At 41.1% G+C, this 22,591-nt stretch overlaps 1 protein-coding gene and 1 non-coding gene across 2 annotated transcripts; one reads left to right on the top strand and one right to left on the bottom strand.

Annotated features, from left to right (window-relative positions):
- Positions 1-543: 543 nt before the first annotated feature.
- TRNAM-CAU lies at positions 544-616 on the bottom strand. Its single transcript has one exon. It is a non-coding gene; the product is annotated as a tRNA-Met (tRNA).
- A 5,751-nt stretch (positions 617-6,367) lies between these two features.
- On the top strand, positions 6,368-7,035 carry LOC113924957 (activated RNA polymerase II transcriptional coactivator p15). Its single transcript, XM_027599342.2, has one exon. The coding sequence runs from the start codon at positions 6,411-6,413 to the stop codon at positions 6,789-6,791; it is 381 nt and encodes a 126-aa protein (XP_027455143.1). The 5' UTR covers positions 6,368-6,410; the 3' UTR covers positions 6,792-7,035.
- The last annotated feature ends 15,556 nt before the right edge of the window (positions 7,036-22,591 follow it).

The following is a 22,591-nucleotide window of genomic DNA, read 5'->3' as shown; positions in this document are numbered from 1 at the left end:
TTCTAAAGGAAAAATACCCCAGTGCCCTTCTCGGCATCCCTTTCCTTACACTGAGAACATCAGTTACAAGACCGCTCACTACCTGCCAAAATCTGGGATAAGTATCTTACATTGACTGTAATATATCAGTATCATTTCATGTGTTCAACCCACCTTGCCAGTTAGGTGTTATTATTCCCATTTTACAAATAAGGAATGAGCCTCTAAAAGTTAAACAAAACAGAACAAAAACTTTGTTCCAGGTCACTGGTAAGAAGTGGCAGACCTGAGATTTGGAGCTGTTTTTTTAAGTTCAAAACTCCCACTTTTTTCTTTTTTTTTAAATTCTTGGGAAAGCAGACAACTTCCTTTTGGCTGTGGCTTGCATCCCTTCTCTTGTGAATGAGGTTGAATGATCTGCATGCGGACTTGGGCATTTACCCACCAATGCCTTTGTGGGGGGCATCCCTGTATCTGCCTGGCCACGGGGAGCCTCTAAGCACCTTTGCTGAAAGTTTTTATTATTTTCTTCAAACATCCTTTTATAGCACAGCAAAATAGCTGTGCCCTCTCTGAGGCTCGAACTCAGGACCTTCAGATTATGAGACTGATGCACTGCCCTCTGTGCTAAAAGGGCTGTGGTACTAGCCTTCAACATGAGTAATAATGCCTCCTTTAATGGCAGACTCCTTAAAGAGAAAGGTATCAACTCGTCTTTGTAGTTGAATACAATGATTGAGTGGATTTGGAATAGCATCAAAAATGTTCTTTTCCCACGTCTCCTCCCGCAGCAGTAGATTCCTAAGTAATCTGGAAGATAACTCAGCACATGATACGTGTACTTTGGAAAAACAAAAAGACCTCATTATGGTCACTGTAGGCCATAAGCAAAGGAACCAAAATGTATTAGGCTTTTCTAGAAGGCTAGGTGTATAAACATATAAATATTAACAAAAACTAAATGCTTGTCAACTCTGACACGACTATCACTTCTTCCTGGGGTATTGGAAACTTATCCATTCTAGAAAAACCAGAGTCAAGGTGTAGACAGTTGAGTTGAAAAATTATTGAACAAGACTTCCGAGTGAAAATAGAGCAATGAATGCACCTACCTGTGGCCACCCCTTCCTGAAGCCCTCATGAAATAATAACAATAAAAGGATTTTGAAAGACATAAATGCGAAAAACAAAAGGAGAAAGAGAGGGGACAAGAGCAAAACTTAGAAAATGGAAAGCAATGTCATGGAAACCCTGTCTTACTTTGTAGAAGCTTCTAGAAACTCAAGAGTAGCACCAGATACTTCTGAAACTGGAGGTAAAGATGGAGCTAAAGACAGAAAATTGGTCTACTTAGTTTGTTAAAAAAAATAGTGAGGCCCTCAGGTGGCCTCCCCAAATCCAAGCACCAGGCAGATTCTCTTGCCTTCACCGGGAGAAGACTGGAAGTATATTCTCTATAGGGTAAAACAGAAGGTCTCTGGACAAGAAAGACCAGGCCCATGGAGGGTGGGGAGCCACATTGAAAATGGGCCCACATACCAATGTAGAGCTTCTCTAGCCTTTTCCCCTAGTTGGCTCCCAAAATACCAGAAGTCAGGATTGGACTTCTGCTTAAAATTTCATTCTCTGTGGAATATGACCAGCTCAAGAGAGGAAGGAAAAAACGAAGGGTACTAACATCAGGAATCTCCTCCAAGAAAATACTGCAGCAAGATCACCCTACAAGGAAGACCACCCACGAGCACAGGGTTCTAGCAATCAGCTGTTTAGTACCTCATGCATAAACATGAGCAGAAAGTCACGGATCACCAGACATTTGAGGAAATCATATAAAATGAAATACAAAGACTTAACCTGTATTTTAAAGGTAGTTGGAAGAAACAAAGATTATATGGGGGTAAGAAAAAAAGTATTTAATTAGTATTCTTGGAGAGATAAGATATATTCAGATCCATAAAGCAAGAATAGATAATGCACAGAATGAATGTTTGGGATACATAAATTGCATTCTATTCATACAGTAGAGTTATATAAGGCAATGAGACTGAATAATTATTGCTGTGTATTGTGATGAATCTCACAAACATGATGTTGAAATTAAATACCAGACACAAAAAAAGTATGTATTCTGTGATTCCACCTATATAATGTTCACCAAAAAAAGGCTACAGTGTTAAAATTCAGCATGATGTTTACTCTGGAGAGAAGGTGTGGGGAAAATATTTTCAGTTTCCAATACAAAAATAAAAATAAAACAGGTTTTATACAAAGAATCGCAAGTCAGAGTAATATTGAATTTCTCAACTGCAACTGGAAGCTACATAATAAGCAGTGCCTTCAAATTTCTGAAGGAAAGTGATGTCCATATCCTGCTAAATTATCAATTACTTGTGAAGTTACACTAATGATATTTTCAAACATACAAGGTCTTTCCTTTTTCAGGCAAGGAACTGGAAGAAATATCAGGAAAAGGGACACAAGGGATCCAGGAAATAGATGCACCAATGGAAGAAAGAAGCAATGAGAAGTCCCAAGATGGCAGCCAAGGGGGAGCCCATGGTGACAGGTATGCAGCAAGCCTAGAGAACCATAGTACAGTGATGTCCTCAAGATTCATTGACCCACCACATAGAGAGAAGAGATTTACACAATTAGGGAAAGTTTAGGATTAAATATATGTATATTAGATATATGTACTATTGTAGGTGTATATAATTAAATGGCATACGTGTAGTATTGTAACTAATATATTATGCACATTATGAAACAAAATGTAAATAAGAAAGGATGAAATAAAAATAAATATAAATAAGAATTCTATTGTTTTCTTCCCTTACCCTGGTTAATATCGGACACACCTCCTTCTTGCACCCCACAGTTCATCCCTAATACAAGTGATAACTTCCTTGTGGTGGGTGATCAGATTAGCCAAGGAAGATGGTGCCTTGAGGAAATGGGTCACAGAAAAGGTAAATGTTGACACCTGGGAGAGAAGATCAAACACTGGTAAATGCCAGCCTCCCCTGTGGTGGGTCTTGCCAGGTACCACAAGCAGGCCCCAGCCAGCATGAGGTCCTAGAGCCTCAAAAGGCCTGGATCAGAGAATCATAAACTCTCAGAGAAAGCAAATGCTTTTAAGACCACCTCAGTTATAGTTCTCAGTTTACCAATGAGAATAATTTACACTTCAGAATCTTGCCTAAATCTAGTTCTAAATCCTTTTAACATACCTACATTTTATGGATGCCCAAATGAATGTATGAAAAGAAAATATAAAGAAATTTGTTTATTTTTTTATTTTCAAGTAATCTCTACACCCAACATGGGGCTCGAATTTATAATCCCGAGATCAAGAGATGTGTGCTTTACTCGTGTGCTCTACCTACTGGGCCAGCCAGGCACCCTGCAAATGTAAAGAAATCTTATGTGTGTTTAATTTCCTATTCTAATTGTCTTCCACTGCCTAATGGGGCTGCCAACTCTCCTGTTTGCCACGATCCAGAATATGTGCTTTCTCCTAATCAATGCCTCTGCAGATCCTATACAGGCTCTGAGCCAGAGCTGGGCAGTTTCTTCAGAAAACATCCTCAGGGCGCCCGGGTGGCTCAGTTGGTTGAGCAGCTGCCTTCGGCGCAGGTCATGATCCCAGGATCGAGCCCTGCATCGAGCTCCCTCCTCAGCGGAGAGCCTGCTTCTCCCTCTCCCCCTGCCTGCCGCTCTGCCTGCTTGTGTTCTCTCTCTATCTTCCTGTCAAATAAGTAGGTAAAATCTTAAAAAAAAAAAAAGAAAAGAAAACATCCTCTGAAATATTTTTTAAGAGCTTCACAGAGCCCTTGTTATCTAATAAATAAACCAAAATTCTGACTGCAGGTATGTTTTCCTTTTCTATTCCATCAAAGGAAAAATAAAGATGAAAAGACTTCTTCTAAGTGCTTATGTCTTATTAGGACATTTTTAAAGTAAATAACTTTAGTCATAAATGTTAGAGGCAATCTGCCTAAAACAGAGGTATATTTCAGTGGCTAGATTTAATAAATTCCAATTTATAAATTGAACTCATTGACCATAATTGGTTGTAACAGTTGGCTCTAAACAGAGAGATTAGCATAATTGTTATTGCAACTCCTATTAGCATTTATAAATATAATTAGAGCCAAGTATGGGCTGTGTTGGAAAGATGCCATTGCCAATTTCTCTTGTAAAGATGTGAGAAGCACATGTTCTTCCACCAGGAGGCAGCATCATGATTAAAGGATGGATTGGTCCTGTGACCTTTAACCTCTCAGTGTCTCATTTTCCCATCAGCAAAACACTGTGTTTCAATATGCATTTAATATGCATTCAGTAGCATGGTAAAGAGGCATTCTGTTCAAAATGGAGTAAAAAGGACAGATTTTGCCTGCTGCCTGAAAGAAACAGATGCACAAACAAAAACCAAAATATATGACACAACAGTTTTCAAGACACTGGCTATCAGGCAATGGAGGACAGTGGTCTCTGAAAGACAGGAAGCAAATTTGGAGAGCTTTACTATTGTCCCAGCTTACTACCTTGAGAGGGTTTCCAAGCTATGGGGTAGGAAGGGGGAGTCCAGGCACAGCCTGGTGGACTCTCCAAGGTGAGGAGATGCAGATGAGAGTCGAGGGAGACCAGACAGCTAGAGTGTACAGACAGAGCACCAGACCAGAGACAGTGGGACCAAGAGAGAATGCTGGTGATCTGGAGGAGGTCCCCTCAAGTATTCAGCAGAGTTCTCATCCTTACACACATGGGAACCTACTACCCAATGCTCGAGGAAGACACAATCTGATAGGGTTGGGTAAAAGCAGCCGGCACTCTCAAAGGGCCAAGAATATAACCTGTTCCTACAGTCAGCCTGGAAAAAAAAATCAGACTTTTCAGGACACTGGGCAGAATACTTATGACAGTGCCTTAGTAGTGGGAAATATTTAGAGCCAGACCAAACACTGACCCAGATCCACCTCATAAATCAGAAAATAGATCTGAAGAGCTCAAACTATTTCCAAGTAATTTAATGGCATCCCAGAGCAAAGCTCAAGAATGGCTATACGAAAACAAAATATCTCATATCCAAAGAAGGTAATAACACAATGGCTGGCATCCAATCAAGGATTGCCAGACATTCAAAGTATAAGGAGAGGGCGCCTGGGTGGCTCAGTTGGTTGAGCGACTGCCTTCGGCTCAGGTCATGATCCTGGAGTCCCGGGATCGAGTCCCGCATCGGGCTTCCTGCTCAGCGGGGAGTCTGCTTCTCCCTCTGACCCTCTTCCCTCTTGTGCTTTCTATCTCTCATTCTCTCTCTCTCTCAAATAAATAAATAAAATCTTTAAAAAAAAAAAAAAAGTATAAGGAGAATGTAACCCATAATGAGGAGAATAATCAATCAATCAAAACTGACTCAGAACTGAAATAGGTATTAGAATATTAACTATCAGGCAAGAATATTAAAACAGTAGTTATAACTGTATTTCAGATATTAGGAGTTAAGTATAAACATAAAGAATATTTCCAGAAAAGCACACCCAACTTGAACTTCTACAGATGAAAACTGCAACATCTGAAATGAAAAACTGATGGGATTAATAGTAGATTAGACTTTGCATAAAAAAACATTTGTAAACTTGAGGGGCACCTGAGTGGCTCAATCAGTTGAGCAAAAAGCTCTTTATTTTTCTTTTTAAGGTTTTATTTATTTATTTGACAGAGAGAGACACAGCAAGAGAGGGAACACAAGCAGGGGGAGTGGGAGAGGGAGAAGCAGGCTTCCCGAAGAGCAGGAAGCCCAATGCGGGGCTTGATCCCAGGACCCTGGGATCACGACCTAAGCTGAAGGCAGATGCTTAATGACTGAGCCACCCAGGTGCCCCAGCAAACAACTCTTGATCTCAGCTCAGGTCTTGATCACATGGTCGTGAATTCAAGCCCTGAATTGTGGAGCCCACTTTAAAAAGGAAGGAAGGAAGGAAGGAAGGAAGGAAGGAAGGAAGGAAGGAAGGAAGGAAAAAAGGAGACATTAGTAAACTTGAAAACATGGCAATAGAAACTAAGAAAAATAAAACCCAAAGAGAAAAAATCTGAAAAAATGAAGAGTATCAAGTGGCCTAATATATGTGTAATTGGAGTTGCCAAAGGAAAGGAGAGCGAAGAGAGATGATGGAACAAATATTTGAAGAAAAATAGGGCCAAAAATATTCCTAATTTAATTAAAATTATAAACCCACAGATCCAAGTTCAACCAGCCTCCAAGCAAAATAAGCATGAAAAAAATTACATCAAGACCTACCATAATCAAATTGCTAAAGAAACCAGTGATAAATGGAAAAATTTAAAGCATCCAGAGAAAGGGATAAGATATTACATAGAGTTGCAAGCGAGCGAGCAGAAAGAGGTTCGGCTGCGAGAGTGGAGCAATGCCTAAATCAAAGGAACTTGTTTCTTCAAGCTCTTCTGGCAGTGATTCTGACAGTGAGGTTGACAAAAAGTTAAAGAGGAAAAAGCAAGTTACTCCAGAAAAACCTGTAAAGAAGCAAAAGACTGGTGAAACTTCAAGAGCCCTGTCGTCCTCTAAGCAGAGCAGCAGCAGAGATGATAACATGTTCCAGATTGGGAAAATGAGGTATGTCAGTGTTCGGGACTTTAAAGGGAAAGTCCTAATTGATATTAGAGAATATTGGATGGATCCAGAAGGTGAAATGAAACCTGGAAGAAAAGGTATTTCTTTAAATCCCGAGCAATGGAGCCAGCTGAAGGAACAGATTGCGGACATTGATGACGCAGTAAGAAAGCTGTAAAATCAGAGCCACATGAAACCTGTACTGTTCTAGTTGTTTTAATCTGTCTTTTTACATTGGCTTTTGTTTTCTAAACGTTAAGCTATTGTATATTTGGATTGCAGAACAATTTGTAAGATGAATACTTTTTTTTTATGTGCATTATTAAAAGTGTTCTGAGTGAAGCTAATTGTCAACTTTATTAAGGAGGATTGCTTTGTGCCCGCCACCTAGTGTAAAATAAAATCAAGTAATACAATCTTAACTGTTGTGGCCTTTTTTGATCAAGAGTTGGTACTGTTTAAGGCCAAAAGTAACAGTTTATAGACCTGTTGGTTTCACCTTGGCTTTTACATTCAAAGGATTTGTATTGCATTGAATTTATAAACTCTTGACTTGTGAAATCCATAGTTGATCTGTTTTCTTCCAGCCCAATGTCTAGACTTGTTGGATTTTTCTACCCCAGTGATATTTCACTTTCCCTTTTTTTTTACTTCGTTTTCCTTTAATGTTATGTTCAGTTTTCATTTCACTTTTTTGTTCTCTTTCTTGAATATATTATACTAATTTGGAAAGTCAGTGAAACTGTCAAAATGTTAGTTATCTCAATAAGGTACTTGTAATTAAAATATTATATGAGAGCTACAATCACTAATTCTACTGTATTAAATATTAGGAGATATAGTTTGATAAAAAAAATGACTTGTATGAAAACTCTGGCAAGTAAGTGTATGTTGTTACCTGTAGTGTTCTGTGTAGTTACCTTATTGCTTAGTCTGCAGAGAATAATGACTTCGATGTCTGATTTACTTTCACTTATTAAACATGTTCACCATGGAATGATGTCTATAAAATCAGATACTGTTAGATTAGGATTTAATAAAAATTGTGAAAGCTTAAAAAAAAAGATATTACATAAAAAGACACAAAGATAAGGGTGGGAGCAGATTTTTCATCAGAAACAATGTAGGCAAGAAGATATCTTTAAAATACTAAAAGACAGGGGAGTCTGGGTGGCTTAGTCATTAAGCATCTGCCTTCGGATCAGGTCATGATCCCAGGGTCCTGGGATCGAGCCCTGCATGGGGCTCCCTGCTCGGTGGGAAACCTGCTTCCTCTCCCACTCCTCTTGCTTGTGTTCTTGCTCTTGCTATCTCTCTCTCTGTGTCAAATAAATAAATAAAATCTCTAAAAAAATAATAAATAAATAAAATAAAATACTGAAAGACAAAACTGTCAAACTAGAAGTTTATGCCCAGCAAGAATATCTTTCAAAAACAAAGGTGAAAAAAAAAAGGTGAAATAAAGATGTTTTTGTTTTTTTAAAGATTTTATTTATTTATTTGTGATAGAGAGAAAGAGAGAGAGCGCATGGGCTCAAGTGTGCGTAAATGGGGGGAGGGACAGAGGGAGAGGGAGAATCAGGCTCTCCATTGAACAGGGAACTCCATGCGGGGCTCAATCCCCAGATCCTGGGATCATGACCTGAGCTGAAGGCAGATGCTTAACCCACTGAACCACCCAGGTGCCTCAAAGATGTTTTTAGACAGATAAAAACTGTAAGAATTTACCAGCAAACACACACTATAGGAAATTTTAAAGAAAGTCTTTTGGGCAGAAGAAAAATAATACCAGATGAAAATATAGATCTACTTAAATGAATAAAAAGCACCAGAAATGGTAAATATTATTTGTTCTGATTAAATCTCTTTATATTATAATTATTTAAACAAAAATTATAACAATGTATTTTGGGGTTTATAATATATGTATAGGTAAAATATATGACAACAATAGCATAATAACCAGAAGGGGTAGATGGAAATATTCTATTCTAAGGTTCTTACATGCACGAAGTGGTAAATAATTACTAAAGACAGTGAGAATTTAGAGCTGTGTACTACCTTATACACTATACACACCATATGTTAGCAGCCATTAAAATAATGAAACAAATATTTATAGCTAAGTAGGCAAAAAGGAGGGTCGATGGAAGCACAAAAAAAAAAGATCAGTTAATCCAAAAGAAGGCCAAAAATAAGACAAAGTGGTTGAAGAAGACATGGGACAGATAAAAAGAAATAGCAGGATAATAAACTAACTATATCAATAATCACATTAAATGTAAATTATCTAAACACCTCTCATTAAAAGACAGAGATTGACACATTGAATAAAAAAAAACAAGTTGCAAATGAATGCTTTCCATAAGAAATGTGCTTAAAGTATAAAGTATAAGTATAAAGACACAGGTCAAAAGTGAAAGGATAGGAAATGATACACTATGCTAACACAAATCAAACGAAATCTGGAGTGGTGATATAAATAACAGAAGCACATAATAATAGAACTTCAAATTACATGAAGCAAAAACTGACAGAACTATAAAGAGAAATAAATAAACCCAAAATTATAGTCAGAAATTTCAATAATTATCTCTAATTGATAGCACAAGTAAAAAGAAAACCAGCAAGCATATAGAAGATTTAAAAAGTCACTCTTAACCAACTTGATATAATTAACATTTATAAAACAAAACACTCCACCTAACAATAGCAAGATCCACATTATTTTTAAGTACACACAGATCATTTACCAATATAGACCATATTCTGGACTATGAAACAAATTACAATAAATTTTTAAATGTTCAAGTTATACAAACTATATTCTCCAGTCACAGTGGAATTAAATTAAAAATAACCTGTGGAAATAATCTCTGGAAAATCACAAATTTTTGCCTAATGGAAACTAAATAATACACTAACAAATACTAAGTGAATTAAAGAAGAAATAAAAAAAGATATTTGAAAATATTTTCAGTGAAGTGAAATGAACATATCAAAATTTGTGAAATGCGCTTAAAGCAGTTCTTAGGGGAAATTTCTAGTACTAAATGCTATATACTTAAAGCAATTACCTCAACTTCTACCTTAAGAAACTAGAAAAAGGAAGACCAAATTAAATGCAGACTTTACTTATAAGAGTCTTTGAGTTCGCTTAACACTTATGGATTTTTTATGATCCCTGCTTTAAAGTCCTTGTCAGAAAATTCCAGTATTATATCATCTTATCATTGGTGTCTGTTGATTGTCTTTTCCCATATGAGTGGCGGTTTCTGTAGTTCTTTATATGTCAAGTAATTTTGGTTTGTGTCCTGGACATTTTGGTATTATGCTATGAGACAATTGATCTTATTTATATCTGCTACTTTGATAGGACTTAGAATTCTGGGCTCCTCCCCAGTCTGCCTGCTGATTTATTTTTCAGAGTTCTCAAACAGCTGTTCTAGTATTCTGTCCAGATTTGAGAGTTGACCTCAGTAGGAAATAAAGGGAGATGTGTGTTAATTTCACATGATTCATAGACTTCTAAGATAGGTCCCAAAATTCCTGCCCCTCGTGTAGATGCCCTTCATAATCCCCTCTCCATGAGTGTGAGCAGAATTCATAAATATAATAGCATATCACTCCCATGATTATGTGACTTTATTTTTTTTTTAATTATTTTGATGTAGTCCTACAGCTCTTTGTATTTTTTTTAAGTAAGTTCTAGGTCCAATTTGGGGCTTGAACCCACAACCCCAAGGTCAAGAGTTGCATGTTCTACCAACTGAGCAAGCAAATCTCCCAGATTATGTTATTTTATATAGCAGTAGGGATCTTGCAAATGTAATTAAGGTCCCTAATCAGTTGAGTTTGAATTAATCAAAAGAGATGATTAGATCAGCATGCTCCTGATCTAACTAGATGAGCCCTTAAAAGAGGTTCAAAGCCAGATAGGCTTTCTGGCTAACCTTGACGATACAGCTAGAATGCAGCTGAATTCTGCAAAGCTTCGAGGAAATGTATTCTGCCAGTAGCATATGTGTTGAAAAGAAGCCGTCAAGCCTCAGATGAGACCACAACCCCAGCTGCCACTTTAATTGCCATCTTGTGAGATCCTGAGCAGAGGACTCAGTTGAGCCCTGCCTGGACTTCTGACTTCGAAGAAACTGGGAAACTGACCCAATCAATAGTGTTGCTTTGAGCCTCTGTGTTGGTGATAATGTGTTACACTACAAAAATCTAATATACTTTCTCTTACCCGCAACAGTGTTGGAAACAAAGTGCCGGCACTCTATGAGCAAATGTTATTCCAAAAGTGTTGATTATTTCTCAATATGTTTTTAACAAAGGTTTTTGTTGGTTTTTCTTCCTCTGAATTCCCAGTATAGTATTAGGGAAATAGCTCAACGTTTCAGATCTGCTCCCTATCAACTTTCTGGCAGAGTTCAAGGTAGCAACTCATCTGCGTGTGATCACAAGCTGCTTTGTTACTTTCATTTCCTTCCCTCCTCTTGGCTCATGAGGCTCACTGAGTTTTAGGGAAGAAAAGCTAATCTTATTAAATTATTGTATTAATTATTACCACATGAATCACCCAACAGGGACAAATAGCAAGCCTTTTATAATTAGTAAACTGGAAGTAGCCATTTATAGCCACCAATCGGATATGCCAAATTAAGGTCACCATGAACTGACAAGTTTTTTCCCCCAAATTTAACAGCTGTCTAAACAAAGCATGATCTCCTGGTGAGAGATGAGAAATGTCATACCCATCTAATCCACATATGGGGGGACATGGGACACATAGAAACAAGACAGCGTATCTTTTGGGATACTCCTTGAGAAAAAAAAAATCTCTAATCAACTATTTGGAAAACACTGAATACAAACAGCCCCTCTAATAGATTCACAACACTTAATAAAGACAATCCAGGACCTGTTTAACTTGGTTTATGCCAGCATTTCTCAAATTTATTAACTATGTATTCTGTCCAGGTTTTATAGTTGAGTTCAGTGGGAGGCAAAGAGAGGCATGGGTTTAATTCACATGCTAGGCAGAGTCATTTCTTTGGCACACTTATTATCCCCTAGACACTCAAATGTTTTTGCATGGAAAATATTTTGAGAAATGTGGATCTACCGATTTAAATTGATCGTGTGTTTACTTATGCTATCGATGATACTCCACTCTAGGCCAAGTGTTGATAGCATGTGAATTGGTGGGGAAAATCCCTAGCATAACTACTCTCAAATAGAAATTGCTGCCCCAGCCTCACTTCAAGCTGATGGAAAGCGCCGATGCTCCTGAGATAAAAGGCATCCTCTGGAACTCAAAACTATCACCACAAAGCATTCACCAGACGTCTGCTAGGAACCGACTTTGGGCTAGGCTCAGTGCATTCCTAGTGTGCCAGCAGGACCCTGGCTTTGCAGGTTTACAGGGGTGTGGCCCTAACTCACAGAACCCCCAGAGGCTCCTGGGGCAAGAGGATGAGCAGCCAGGCTGGAAAGTGACATTCAGCCCCAGTACAGAGAACCTCCAACAAGGTGATGGGGTGACTGCTGCCATGACCTCTCAAGCAGGGTCTTGGATGGGACCGGATGGGGTAGAGAACTCACCCCCCAAAAAAGCAAAGCTAATTTCCAGCAGGCGTTAGGTTAAATCAACCCCTGAAAGAAATTTCTTCAAATTAAGAAAGAGAAGAAAAAAAAAAAGAGTAGGAAAGAAATGGCAAGGAGTTAATTTCCATTTTGCACTGATTCTAAGATGCGCATTTTTTTCATATTTTAACAACTCTAAACTCTGAAATCGGAGTACATCTTCTGATGCAGAGCATCTTACAATTGCTGTCCTCCGGGTATCAGTGAGACCCAGTTGTCATTGCCTGTGTGTGCCAACTCGTTCATAGTCGTTGCTGTTGTCACCACTTCAACAAGGATCTACTGTACCTTGTGGGTACTACATGCGCAGGGTCTCATTGCCATGTAAAATGTCTTCAGAAAGATTCCACCGTGATTCAGGACTGAATGGAAAACCTCCGTATATTCACAAAGGCAAGGGGACAGAGCAGTGGGGCATACATTTGTTATCTGTGAAGTGAATGTTCCTTAGAGGAGAAATGCTTGCGATTCCATTGTTGCTTGCGAAGCAAACCAAGTGCTTTACCCGCGCTACTCAAACTGTGGTCCACGGACCGGCAGCGTCACCTGGGAGATGGTGAGATGCTGGATCTCGGGCTCTACCTTAAACCTACCGAATCGGGATCTGCATTTCAGCAAAATCCCCAGGTGACTGCCCATAAAAGTTTAAAGAGCACTGCTTTAAAGGACATGACGTGAAGCTCAGTCACATTGAATTATTGAGATACATGCAAAGAAATGCTTGTCAGAAGCCAAGCAGGGAGATTGTCAAGTCCTTCAGAATGGATGACAGAAGTTTCAACACAGGGAGAGGCACGTGTGAGCATTTCACGCACACGGAGGTATGTCATTAAGACACTGTGTCACAGCCTCATTGGTGGGTTTTTTTTTTTCTTTCCTCTCTTTGCGGTACATAAAACAATGGTATGACTTAAAATGGAGGGGGCATTTTCGATTCAGTTAAATGTGGCAAGTAGGGGTGCCTGGGTGGCTCAGTCGGGTGAGCGTCTGCCTTTGGCTCAGGTCATGATCCCAGGGTCCTGGGATCGAGCCCCACATCGGGCTCCCTGCTCAGCGTGGAGTCTTGTTTCTCCCTCTCCCTCTGCCTCTCTCCCTGCTTGTGCTCTCTCTCTCTCTCTCTCTGTCAAATAAAATAAATGTGGCAAGTAATCTTACTCCAGGGCCATGTGAGAAATTACAATAAAGGCATTTCCTTTGGTGCAGGGGCACTGGCAGGCCGCAGAACAGGGGAAATGGAACTGGAAATCTGAGAGAGAAATCTGAACCTGGCAGGGGAACGGAGGGTCGGAGGCCCTGGGGGGTGCGGCTGAGTGTGAGCCATCCCACCTGCATAGTGGGTTCCAGGCTGTGGACCATCCTCCAGCTAATGACAAAAATGACATTTGACTCCTTATCCTTTCAAGTAATATTTACATCCATTATTTTGTATTTTTTTCTTTGATAACTCTTATTGGGTTTTAGCCCCTTATTATGTCCTTGAGTCTGCCAGCAATCCCTGGCGAGTTGCAGCATGAGCTGGAAGTGGGAAGGTTGGGTGCTATTGTCTTTTCCAGGGTAGAGATGAGGAAAATGGGTCCAAGATTGCCCTGTTGGTAAATAGCGGAATTGGGATTAGAACCTCAGGCTTCTGACTATACTTTGAAAGTTCTAACAGGAAAGCAAGTATTGTTGGCCTTTTGTGCAAGACAAAACAAGCTCAGGAAGTTCAAGTGAGTCACCCACGCATGAAACTGTCACAGCTGGGGGCTATCACCCAGTTACCCTGGCATCTAACTTAACAGCTGTTTCTTCTACTCCCGACTCCTTGGCAAAATCTGCATAGTTGTTCATGATTTGAAGAGCTTTCCATTACGGCTATAAAGTAAAGAGCTGAATGATTATGTTAACTTCACCAAAGAGCATAGGTATTATTTGGAAATCCTGAGGCATATCACTCACATGTATCTTTGAGTGTCGCTGGAGCAGAGCCTACACCTGCCACACCTTGGGTCCACAGCTTTAATGCCAAAGCCCCATCCCCTCCTGTCTGATCCCAGAGAACAACTGAGCAAGGCAGGGGTACTAGAGCCCAGCCATTCCTGCCTGATGGAGGAATCTTCTGATGGTCAGTCCTCGCTCTGGGACTACCCACCAGGCTGGCCAAGACTTTCTCAGAGAGGCGATGCGGACCAAGTGTCCTACCTGCTCCTCTCATAATGCCAGAGCTTCATGAAGGGGTGGAGGTCTTCTCTGCCCACTCCCGCTTCCTCCCTCATAAACCCCGTCCGCACGTCTTCCTCCGAGAATTCTCTTGCTTTTGTATTTCCACCTTGGCACCTGCTTCTCGGAGGACCTGAATGAAGACACTGCCTCTTAAAAGGAAACTTCATAAATGAATATGATTGTGTGCTATTCACAATAGCTCAGACCATTTCATCTGTGTTCCTCAACTTACCTTTCGGTTCTTCTGATTTTTTTTCACTAATTTATTAAGAAATCTGTTTTTTCTTTCTACATTTTTTCCTTTGCAACCATTGGTAGACAGTAATATAAAAGGCTATAGAAAATAAAGGCTGAGAGGGATAATGAAAGATAAAAAGTGAAAAAAATGCTGTGATTCCAGAACACAGTGTTTTTCTAGTATTTTTAAAAAGATTTTATTTATTTATTTGAGAAAGAGAGTGAGTGAGAGAGAGAGAGAGAGCTCAAGCAGGGGGAGGGAGAGGGAGAAGCAGGTTCCCCGCTAAGCAGGGAGCCCGATGCGGGGCTCAATCCCAGGACCCCAGGATCATGACCTGAGCTGAAGGGAGATGCTTAACCGACTGAGCCACCCAGGCACCCCTATTCTAGCATTTTCTAAATTAAATTTTCAATTTAAAAAAAATTATAGATTCCCACACAGTTGTAAGAAGTAATACAGAGAGCTCTTGTGCATCTTTTACCTAATTTCCACCAGTGGTAACATCTTGCAAACCCATCATAGAGTATCACAACCAAGGTATTGACACTGATACGATCAAGACAGAACATTTCCGCCACAAGGACCTATGTGGCCCTTTTATAGCCACACCTCCTTCCCACCTGCCCCCACTTCAAGAATGTTATGTAAATGGACTCATGAAATGATGGAGCTTTGGGGGGATTGTTGGTTATTTTTTTTTCCACTCAGCATAATTTCTCTGGAGATCCACCTATGTTGTTATGTGTACCAACCTTTTGTTCCTTTTTACTGGTGAGTAGTATTCCATGGCATGAATGCGGCCCCATTGGAGGACATCTGGACAGTTCCAGTTTCTTGCAATCACAAAGAAAGCTTACTATAAACATTTATCTACAGTCTTTTATGAACATAAGTCTTTATTTATCTGAGACAAATGTCCAGGAGCACAATTGCTCAGTCATATGGTAGCCACATGGCAAGCTTTTTGAGGAACTGCCAAACTGTTATCCAAAATGGATGTACCATTTTATATTCCCACCAGCAATGAACAAGTGACCCAGTTTCTGTGCATCTTCACCAGCGCTGGGCATTGTCAGGGTTCCAGATTTTGGCCATTCTAATAGTGTAATGGTATCTCACTGTTTTCATTTGCATTTCCCTGATGATATATGGTATGGAGCATTTTGGGGGGTGCTTGTTTACCATCTGTACATCCTTTTTTTAAGATTTATTTATTTGAGAGAGAGAGTGAGTATGCCCAGGGTGGGGGGCAGATGGGGAGGGAGAGAGAGTCTTTTTTTTTGCACATAAAGGGTTTATTTTAAATGTTTTAAGGATAGGATAGAGTTACATCATAATTATAAAAATTACTTACAGAATTAACAGATTTATATTGTTTATACTTCTAAATGCAGAGAACGGGGAACGGTCTACACATTGTATAAAATAAAGTTAAAATTAAAAATGAATTCAAGCCTGAAAGATGAGGTCATTTACCTAATTGTAAGATGCGAACACGAAGACCTCTGAACTATATACATCCGCTCACACCGCACTAATGGTGGAAATACAAAAAGCGCAGCATTTCCAAGGAACCACAGACATTTCAACCATAATTATTTGTTATAATAATTGTTCCTGTTTTGTCTTTGGAGAACTTTCTTTCTTTCTTTCTTTCTTTCTTTCTTTCTTTCTTTCTTTCTTTCTTTCTTTCTTTTTTTTTTTAAGACAATCAGCTTACGCGTGTTTTCAGGTACTACAATTTGTGACAATCAGAACAATCTTCTAATGGGTCCAGAGCGCTCAGAGATTCGAGCCCAATGCACTTCGGGGTTTGGCACGTAAAAGAGGAATAGGAATGAACTCTGGCTTAGAGGTGACTGCGAGCGCTTCGAGCACGCACAGTCCCTTCAAATGCTGCACGACAGACAGAGGTGGGGAACCACCCTCCGCCGGCACTGCGTGGTGCCACCAGCGCATTTTCATCCTACCACCACTACAACGGCACAGGAAGCAATATACAGAGAACTGAAAACAAATAAAAACAAAGATAGAAAACAAAAAACCTAAAAATCTTTCACATGCAAGTTCAGTTAGTTACATTTAACATCCTATTTAGAATAGAGCATGCAAAAAGGATGGTCTGTGTTTAAGGTTCTCCTCGGAAGCTTCACGTGACAGCCGGACGTCACACGCACACGACACGGGGACACGATAGCAGGTCAGTGAGCAAGGCCGGGACATTTTATACAGGTTCAGGGCTTGTGCACTCACAAGTCCCATGATAATTTTGGAAACTCATGTTGGGCTCCTCGAACAAGGAACCAACATTCTGATACCAGGAAAAGGCAAGCAATGCATTCAGATCTGAAACGTTGGCCTAGAACGAAGCCTGAAGTACCGGGCGAGGGAGTGGAATCAGTCACCACACAAGTGTGGGTTAAGCCACCAAAAGAAAAGAGAACAGAGGAAAAAAGGAAAACAACAAAAAGCCCCTTCCCCTTCCTTCCACCCTAAAGGCAACAAATGGAACAATGATGAAAATAATGGTGATCATGACATGTCATAATCGTCTGGAGAGTGGCAGACCATGTGGTATTGAAGGTGCTAAAGGTACTCGCAGGAAAGCCACAATGCAAATCATTAAGTGAGGCTGGAAAGGTTTCCACTGACCCAACCCTCAGGATACTTCCAAAGAACACTGGTTTTCAGTCCAAAGCCACTGCGCCACGTTCGCACAGTGCACACGCCAGACACCCCCACTCTCAGGGCACACGCATCCGCCTGCGCTCAGGGAGCCGGGCTCAGCCTGGAGACTGGCACGCAGGGACTCTGACCAGAGCCAGACAGACGTGCCGCACGACGCCTGTTCAAGCAGGAGGAGCGTGAGACCAGGCACTCACCGCAGAGAGAAGCGCAGAGCCGGACAAGCTCCCCCTGCTGCCCGAGGTGAGGCGCTGCACTTCTTGAGCGCGAGGTCACCGTCCAACAGCATGACAATCAGCCTTCCGGAAGGCAAAGCGGGGCACCAAGCGGACCACGCGCAGCGAGGTCACCAACGACAGAATCTCCAATACTGAGAACAGCCACGACAGAGGCCACACGGACTGCTGGTAGTTGGCTGACAACGTGTGCGTTCAGCCTGCTGCCCAACACTGAGGCAAGCTTTCCAACCTCCACAAGAGACTGGATTCCCGTACTGCCTCTTTCCTGGCTTTCAAACCATCAGGGCTCATCCAAAACAAAGTGACAGATGGCGGTGTCGCCACCACCCCAACCACATCTGTGGTTCTATTTCGGTCAAAACAACCTCGCAGGAGCAAGCCACGAAAGGGCTGTGTGGCCAAGGGCCACAGTCACACCCAGAAGCTAGCGCAATGACGGAAGAGTCCACATCAGCAGCACACGGGGAGCCGAGACCGCCCAGCACCAACAGAAGGTGTCAGGGGATGCAGGGTGTTACGTGTCTAGATAAGGGAGAGAGAGAGTCTTAAGCAAACTCCACAGTGAGCATGGAGCCCGACGTGGGGCTCAATCTCAGGACCCCAAAATCATAACCTGAGCCCAAACCAAGAGTCAGATGCTCAACCTACTGCTCCACCCACGTACCCCCCATATGTACATCTTCTAAGGTCTCTGGTCCAATTTTTAATCTGGTTATTTGTTTGCTTTTCCACTGTTGAGTTTCGAGAGTTTGAAAATATATTTTAGATGCTACTTTTTTTGCCATAGGTTTGATTTGCAAATATTTTCTCCTGAACGGCAGCTTGTCTTTTCATCTTCTTAACATTTTGCTAAAGTTCAGTTTGTCAGTTTTTCCTTTTATGGATCCTACTTTTTTTAATCATGTCTAAGAATTCTGCACTTAGACCTAGATCCTAAACGTTTTCTCATATTTTTCTCTAAAACCTTCATGATTTTACATTTTTACATTAGGTCCATGATCCCTCATAAGTTAATCTTTCGGTATGAAGTGTGAGACTGAACACTGAGGGTATTTATTTATTTTTCAGCCCATGAAGATCCAAGTGCTCTAGCACTATCCTCTGTTGAATCTGCGCTTTTGTCAAAAATCAGTGGGGCGTATTCATGTGACTGTTTCTGCGTTTTTGCTCCTGTCACATGGACCTGTGTGTCTATCCTTCTGCCATTACTAGTTTTGATGATTGTCACTGTAAAGGGCATCTCAAATTTGGGTAGGTTGATTCCTTACACTTTATCCTTTTTCAAAGTTGTTTTAGATACTTCCGTCCCTTTGCCTTTCCATGTGAATTTTAGAATAATTTTGGCATCTACAAAAGTTTCATCTTGCTAGGGCTTTGTTAGAAATAGTGTTGAACCTGTAAATCAATATGGAGATATTCACATCTTTACCATATTCGGTCTTCCAATCTATGAATCTGGTATATCCCTCCATTTATTTGTGCCTTCTTTGCTTTTTTTTTTTTAAGTAGGTTCCACACCCAGTGTGAACTCACGACCCTGAGATCAAGAGTTGCATGCTCAACCAACGAGCCGCCAGGCACCCCTAGCTTCTTTGCTTTTTTATTAGCACTTGTTGTTTTTAGCATACAAGTCTTGTACATGTTTCGCTAGATTTCTACCTATTTTTCTGTCTCTTTTTTTTAGTAAATGATAAATAGTATTGTGTTTTTAATGTCAGTGTCCACCTGTTCACGGTTAGTACACAGAAATACAATTGCTTTTTGTATTGTAATCTTATATCTTGTAACCTTGCCAAAATCACTCATTAGCTTTAGTATTTTGTGGAGTCGGGGGAATATTCTATGCTAGACTTTCTAGCATTATGTTGAATCTGAATCCTGAAAACCGACATTCTTGCTTTGTTGTCTCTTTCTCCCTGGTTTTCCAAATTTTATCATTTTACCATTTCTTTCATGTTTGGAGAACTTCCTTTAGCCATTCTTTGAGGGGAAGTCTGAATTTATTTTACAAAAATCAGAGCAGAGCCTTGGCCCTTTCTTCACATATTGTCTGTAGCTCCTTCCCTCCTGGAATGGCACATTTGAATAGTTGGAGGCAACGTTGGCAAACTCTCTTCCACTCCATGCGTCTCGCCAAATTGCAGACACTGAGGGCCTCGATGTAATGTTTTCTAATTCTTCACAGAAATCTTCCATACCCCATCACTTCTGCCTTTCCCACATTTGCCAGGCCGGAAAGTTTCTTGAAACTCCCTGAACACCTATTGTGGAATGGAGGAAAGAGAGATTACTGCGGAATCTCAGCCCAGATAACCACACTGCCCGCGTCCTGGGTGCCATGCCAGGCAGCAAACGGCCTCTCGAATCCCCTCCACAATAGGCTGAAAGCTTGGTTGCCCAAAGATGTCAGGTTCTAATCTCTGGAGCCCACAAATGTTACCTTAAATGGTAAGTCTTTGTAGATGCAGTTAAATTAAGGATCTTGAGAAGGAGGGATTACTCTGGATTATCTGCATGGGTCCTGCATACAAACTCATCTTTCCCTATTAGAGAGAGGCCGAGGCAGATTCTGCACGCAAAGGAGAAAAAGGCAATGTGACCCCAAGGCCGAGACTGCAGTGATGTGGCCACAGGCCACAGAATGCCCCAGAATGGGGAACAACCCCGCCAGACTTCCAGCTTTCAGACCGCAAGAGAATCAACCTCTGTGGGAGCTTGTTGGGGCGGCCACAGGGAACCAATAAACCCTTCCTTTACTTATCTGTGCAGAGGCTAGAAGTCAAGTTGTTAATATAAATTGAGCTGTTGTCAGCTGACCAAGTAACGATGAGGGGAAGCATTCAGTCATGTCTCTCACCAAAATTTTTTCCTAGTACTCCTAGAGTGCACTCTGGAAGTAGAGAAGTAGAGAAGGCTAACGCATTCTGGCGGCACCTTATCCTGAAAGGTAGGGAGGGATTTGTTCTCATCTTTACAGATGAGTTAGCAGTGACTCAGAGTTTAAGTCATGGAAGTACCCAAAGTGACAAAGCCCCTGAAAGATTTGCCCTGATATTTACCCCCAATCGCAAGCCATTTCTCAAGGACGACACTCTGTCTCTTTTAGGGAAGCCATAGCAAACTCTGATAGAGGCCCTACTGGTAAATCACTACCCATTTGCTTCCCATTTGGGGACAAAGGACTGCATCTTGGGACAATGTATTTTACTCCCTGAGATTTGCTGCCACCTGCTGACAAAGGGAAGAATAGCCCAGAGTAAAGACTTTTTTTTTTTTAAAAGGCCCCTGAGCAGCCCCGCAAAGCCACAGGGCAGAGGCCAGTGTAAACTTGCCCGCAGGAGACCATAAGAGAAGCGCAGAAAGCACTAGAAAAGGCACCAGGAGCTCTGAGCCTGCCCACCGGTCTCAGGCCAAGCAGATAGAGCCACAGGACTTCCCGTTGCGCCTTATAAACACTCTATGGTCTCAGAGTTTCTGTGTCCTGGTCGGCATGTAATTAATAGGGGATTCATTTCTCGCAAGGCAAGTACTGAACTCGCGGAGTCACCGTGAGCAGATCCCTGCAGTTCCTTGCCTCTGTTGTCCTGTGGTAGCATATGAGACACATCATAGAGATATCCTAACTAACCTCTTACTGACACAGGTATGTTTAGATAAAAACCAGCATGAACATAAACACACAAACGGCATCCCCTTTACCGTTGGGTCTAGAGACAACCACCGCGTCTGGGGTTTTGAGACAACAAAATACCACTTTTTTCCACTAGGGGGAGCCAAACGATCAGCCGAAGCTTATCCTGGGCCTTGATAAGTATTTTCCAGCACTAGGCAGTTTTAAATTTGGTGGGATCAGTGAACAAGGTTTTAGGGAGCCCATAGCCATCCTCATTTATATGTCCCCCACATCAGCCATCCTTTTATGCATAACTTACTCTTCCGCCAAAACCCCAAACCACCCCACTGTGTATAGATGGGAGCTCTGAGCGCCAGACCTTGCCTCCCTCCTGGGTACTCTCACCCAGTACATCTCTCTCTAATCTCAGCCCTAAAATTCGCAAATCATGCTATCAAAATACCAAAATGCTCCACCTCGCAGACGCTACTTCTTCCTCAACTGTACTGACCAAAACAAACAAAAAACAAGGAAAGAAACTGTTTATTGAGTACCTGCTGTATTTCAAGCATTTCCACATGCCATCCACAGATGAATGGATAAACAAAATGAGCTACATATAATGGAATACTAGTCATAAAAAGGAATGACACTTTAGGGGCGCCTGGGTGGCCCTGTCGGTGAAGCGTCCGCCTCTGGCTAGGGTCAAGGCCCCAGGGTCCTGGACTGATCCCTGCGTCAGGCTCCCTGCTCAGTGGGGAGTCTGCTTCTCCCTCTCCCTCTGCCTGCCACTCCCCCTGCTTGTGCTCTCTTTCTCTCTCTGTCAAATAAATAAATAAAATCTTAAAAATTAAAATTAATTTAAAAATAAAAAATAAGAAAGGAATGAAATTTTGATATATGCTACAGCATGGATAAATCTTGCAAACGTTATGTTTGGTGAAATAAGCTACACACAGAGGACAAATATTATATGATTTCACTTACAGGAGATGCCCAGAATCGGCAACTTCACAGAGCCAGAGAGTAGAATAGCGGTGACCTGGGATCAGGGGTGGGGGAGTTATTGTTTAATGGGCACAGAGTTGTGTCGAGATGATGAAAAGCTTTGGAGATAGATAGTGGTTGCACAACATTGTGAAAGTATCTAATGCTACTGAATGGTACACTTACAAATGGTTAAAATTATAAATATCATATTATGTATCATATACACACATGTATATTTACATAATTTTTTAACACTTGTACTTACATGCCTACCCCACCTACCAGATTGCAACTTTCCAAAGGACCAGATTTTACTCATGTTGGTATCCTCAACCCCAAGCCTGGAACCTGCCACACAGAGACAA

The sequence above is a fragment of the Zalophus californianus genome, chromosome 2 (assembly GCF_009762305.2).
Source record: "Zalophus californianus isolate mZalCal1 chromosome 2, mZalCal1.pri.v2, whole genome shotgun sequence".
In the NCBI taxonomy this organism is placed as follows: Eukaryota; Metazoa; Chordata; class Mammalia; order Carnivora; family Otariidae; genus Zalophus; species Zalophus californianus.
The sequence above is the reverse complement of the archived record's forward strand: the minus strand, read 5'-3'. Positions and strand labels throughout refer to the sequence as shown.

Excerpts from the sequence above, each read along its gene's own strand:
- LOC113924957 (XM_027599342.2), top strand. The coding sequence starts at position 6,411 with ATGCCTAAATCAAAGGAACTTGTTTCTTCAAGCTCTTCTGGCAGTGAT.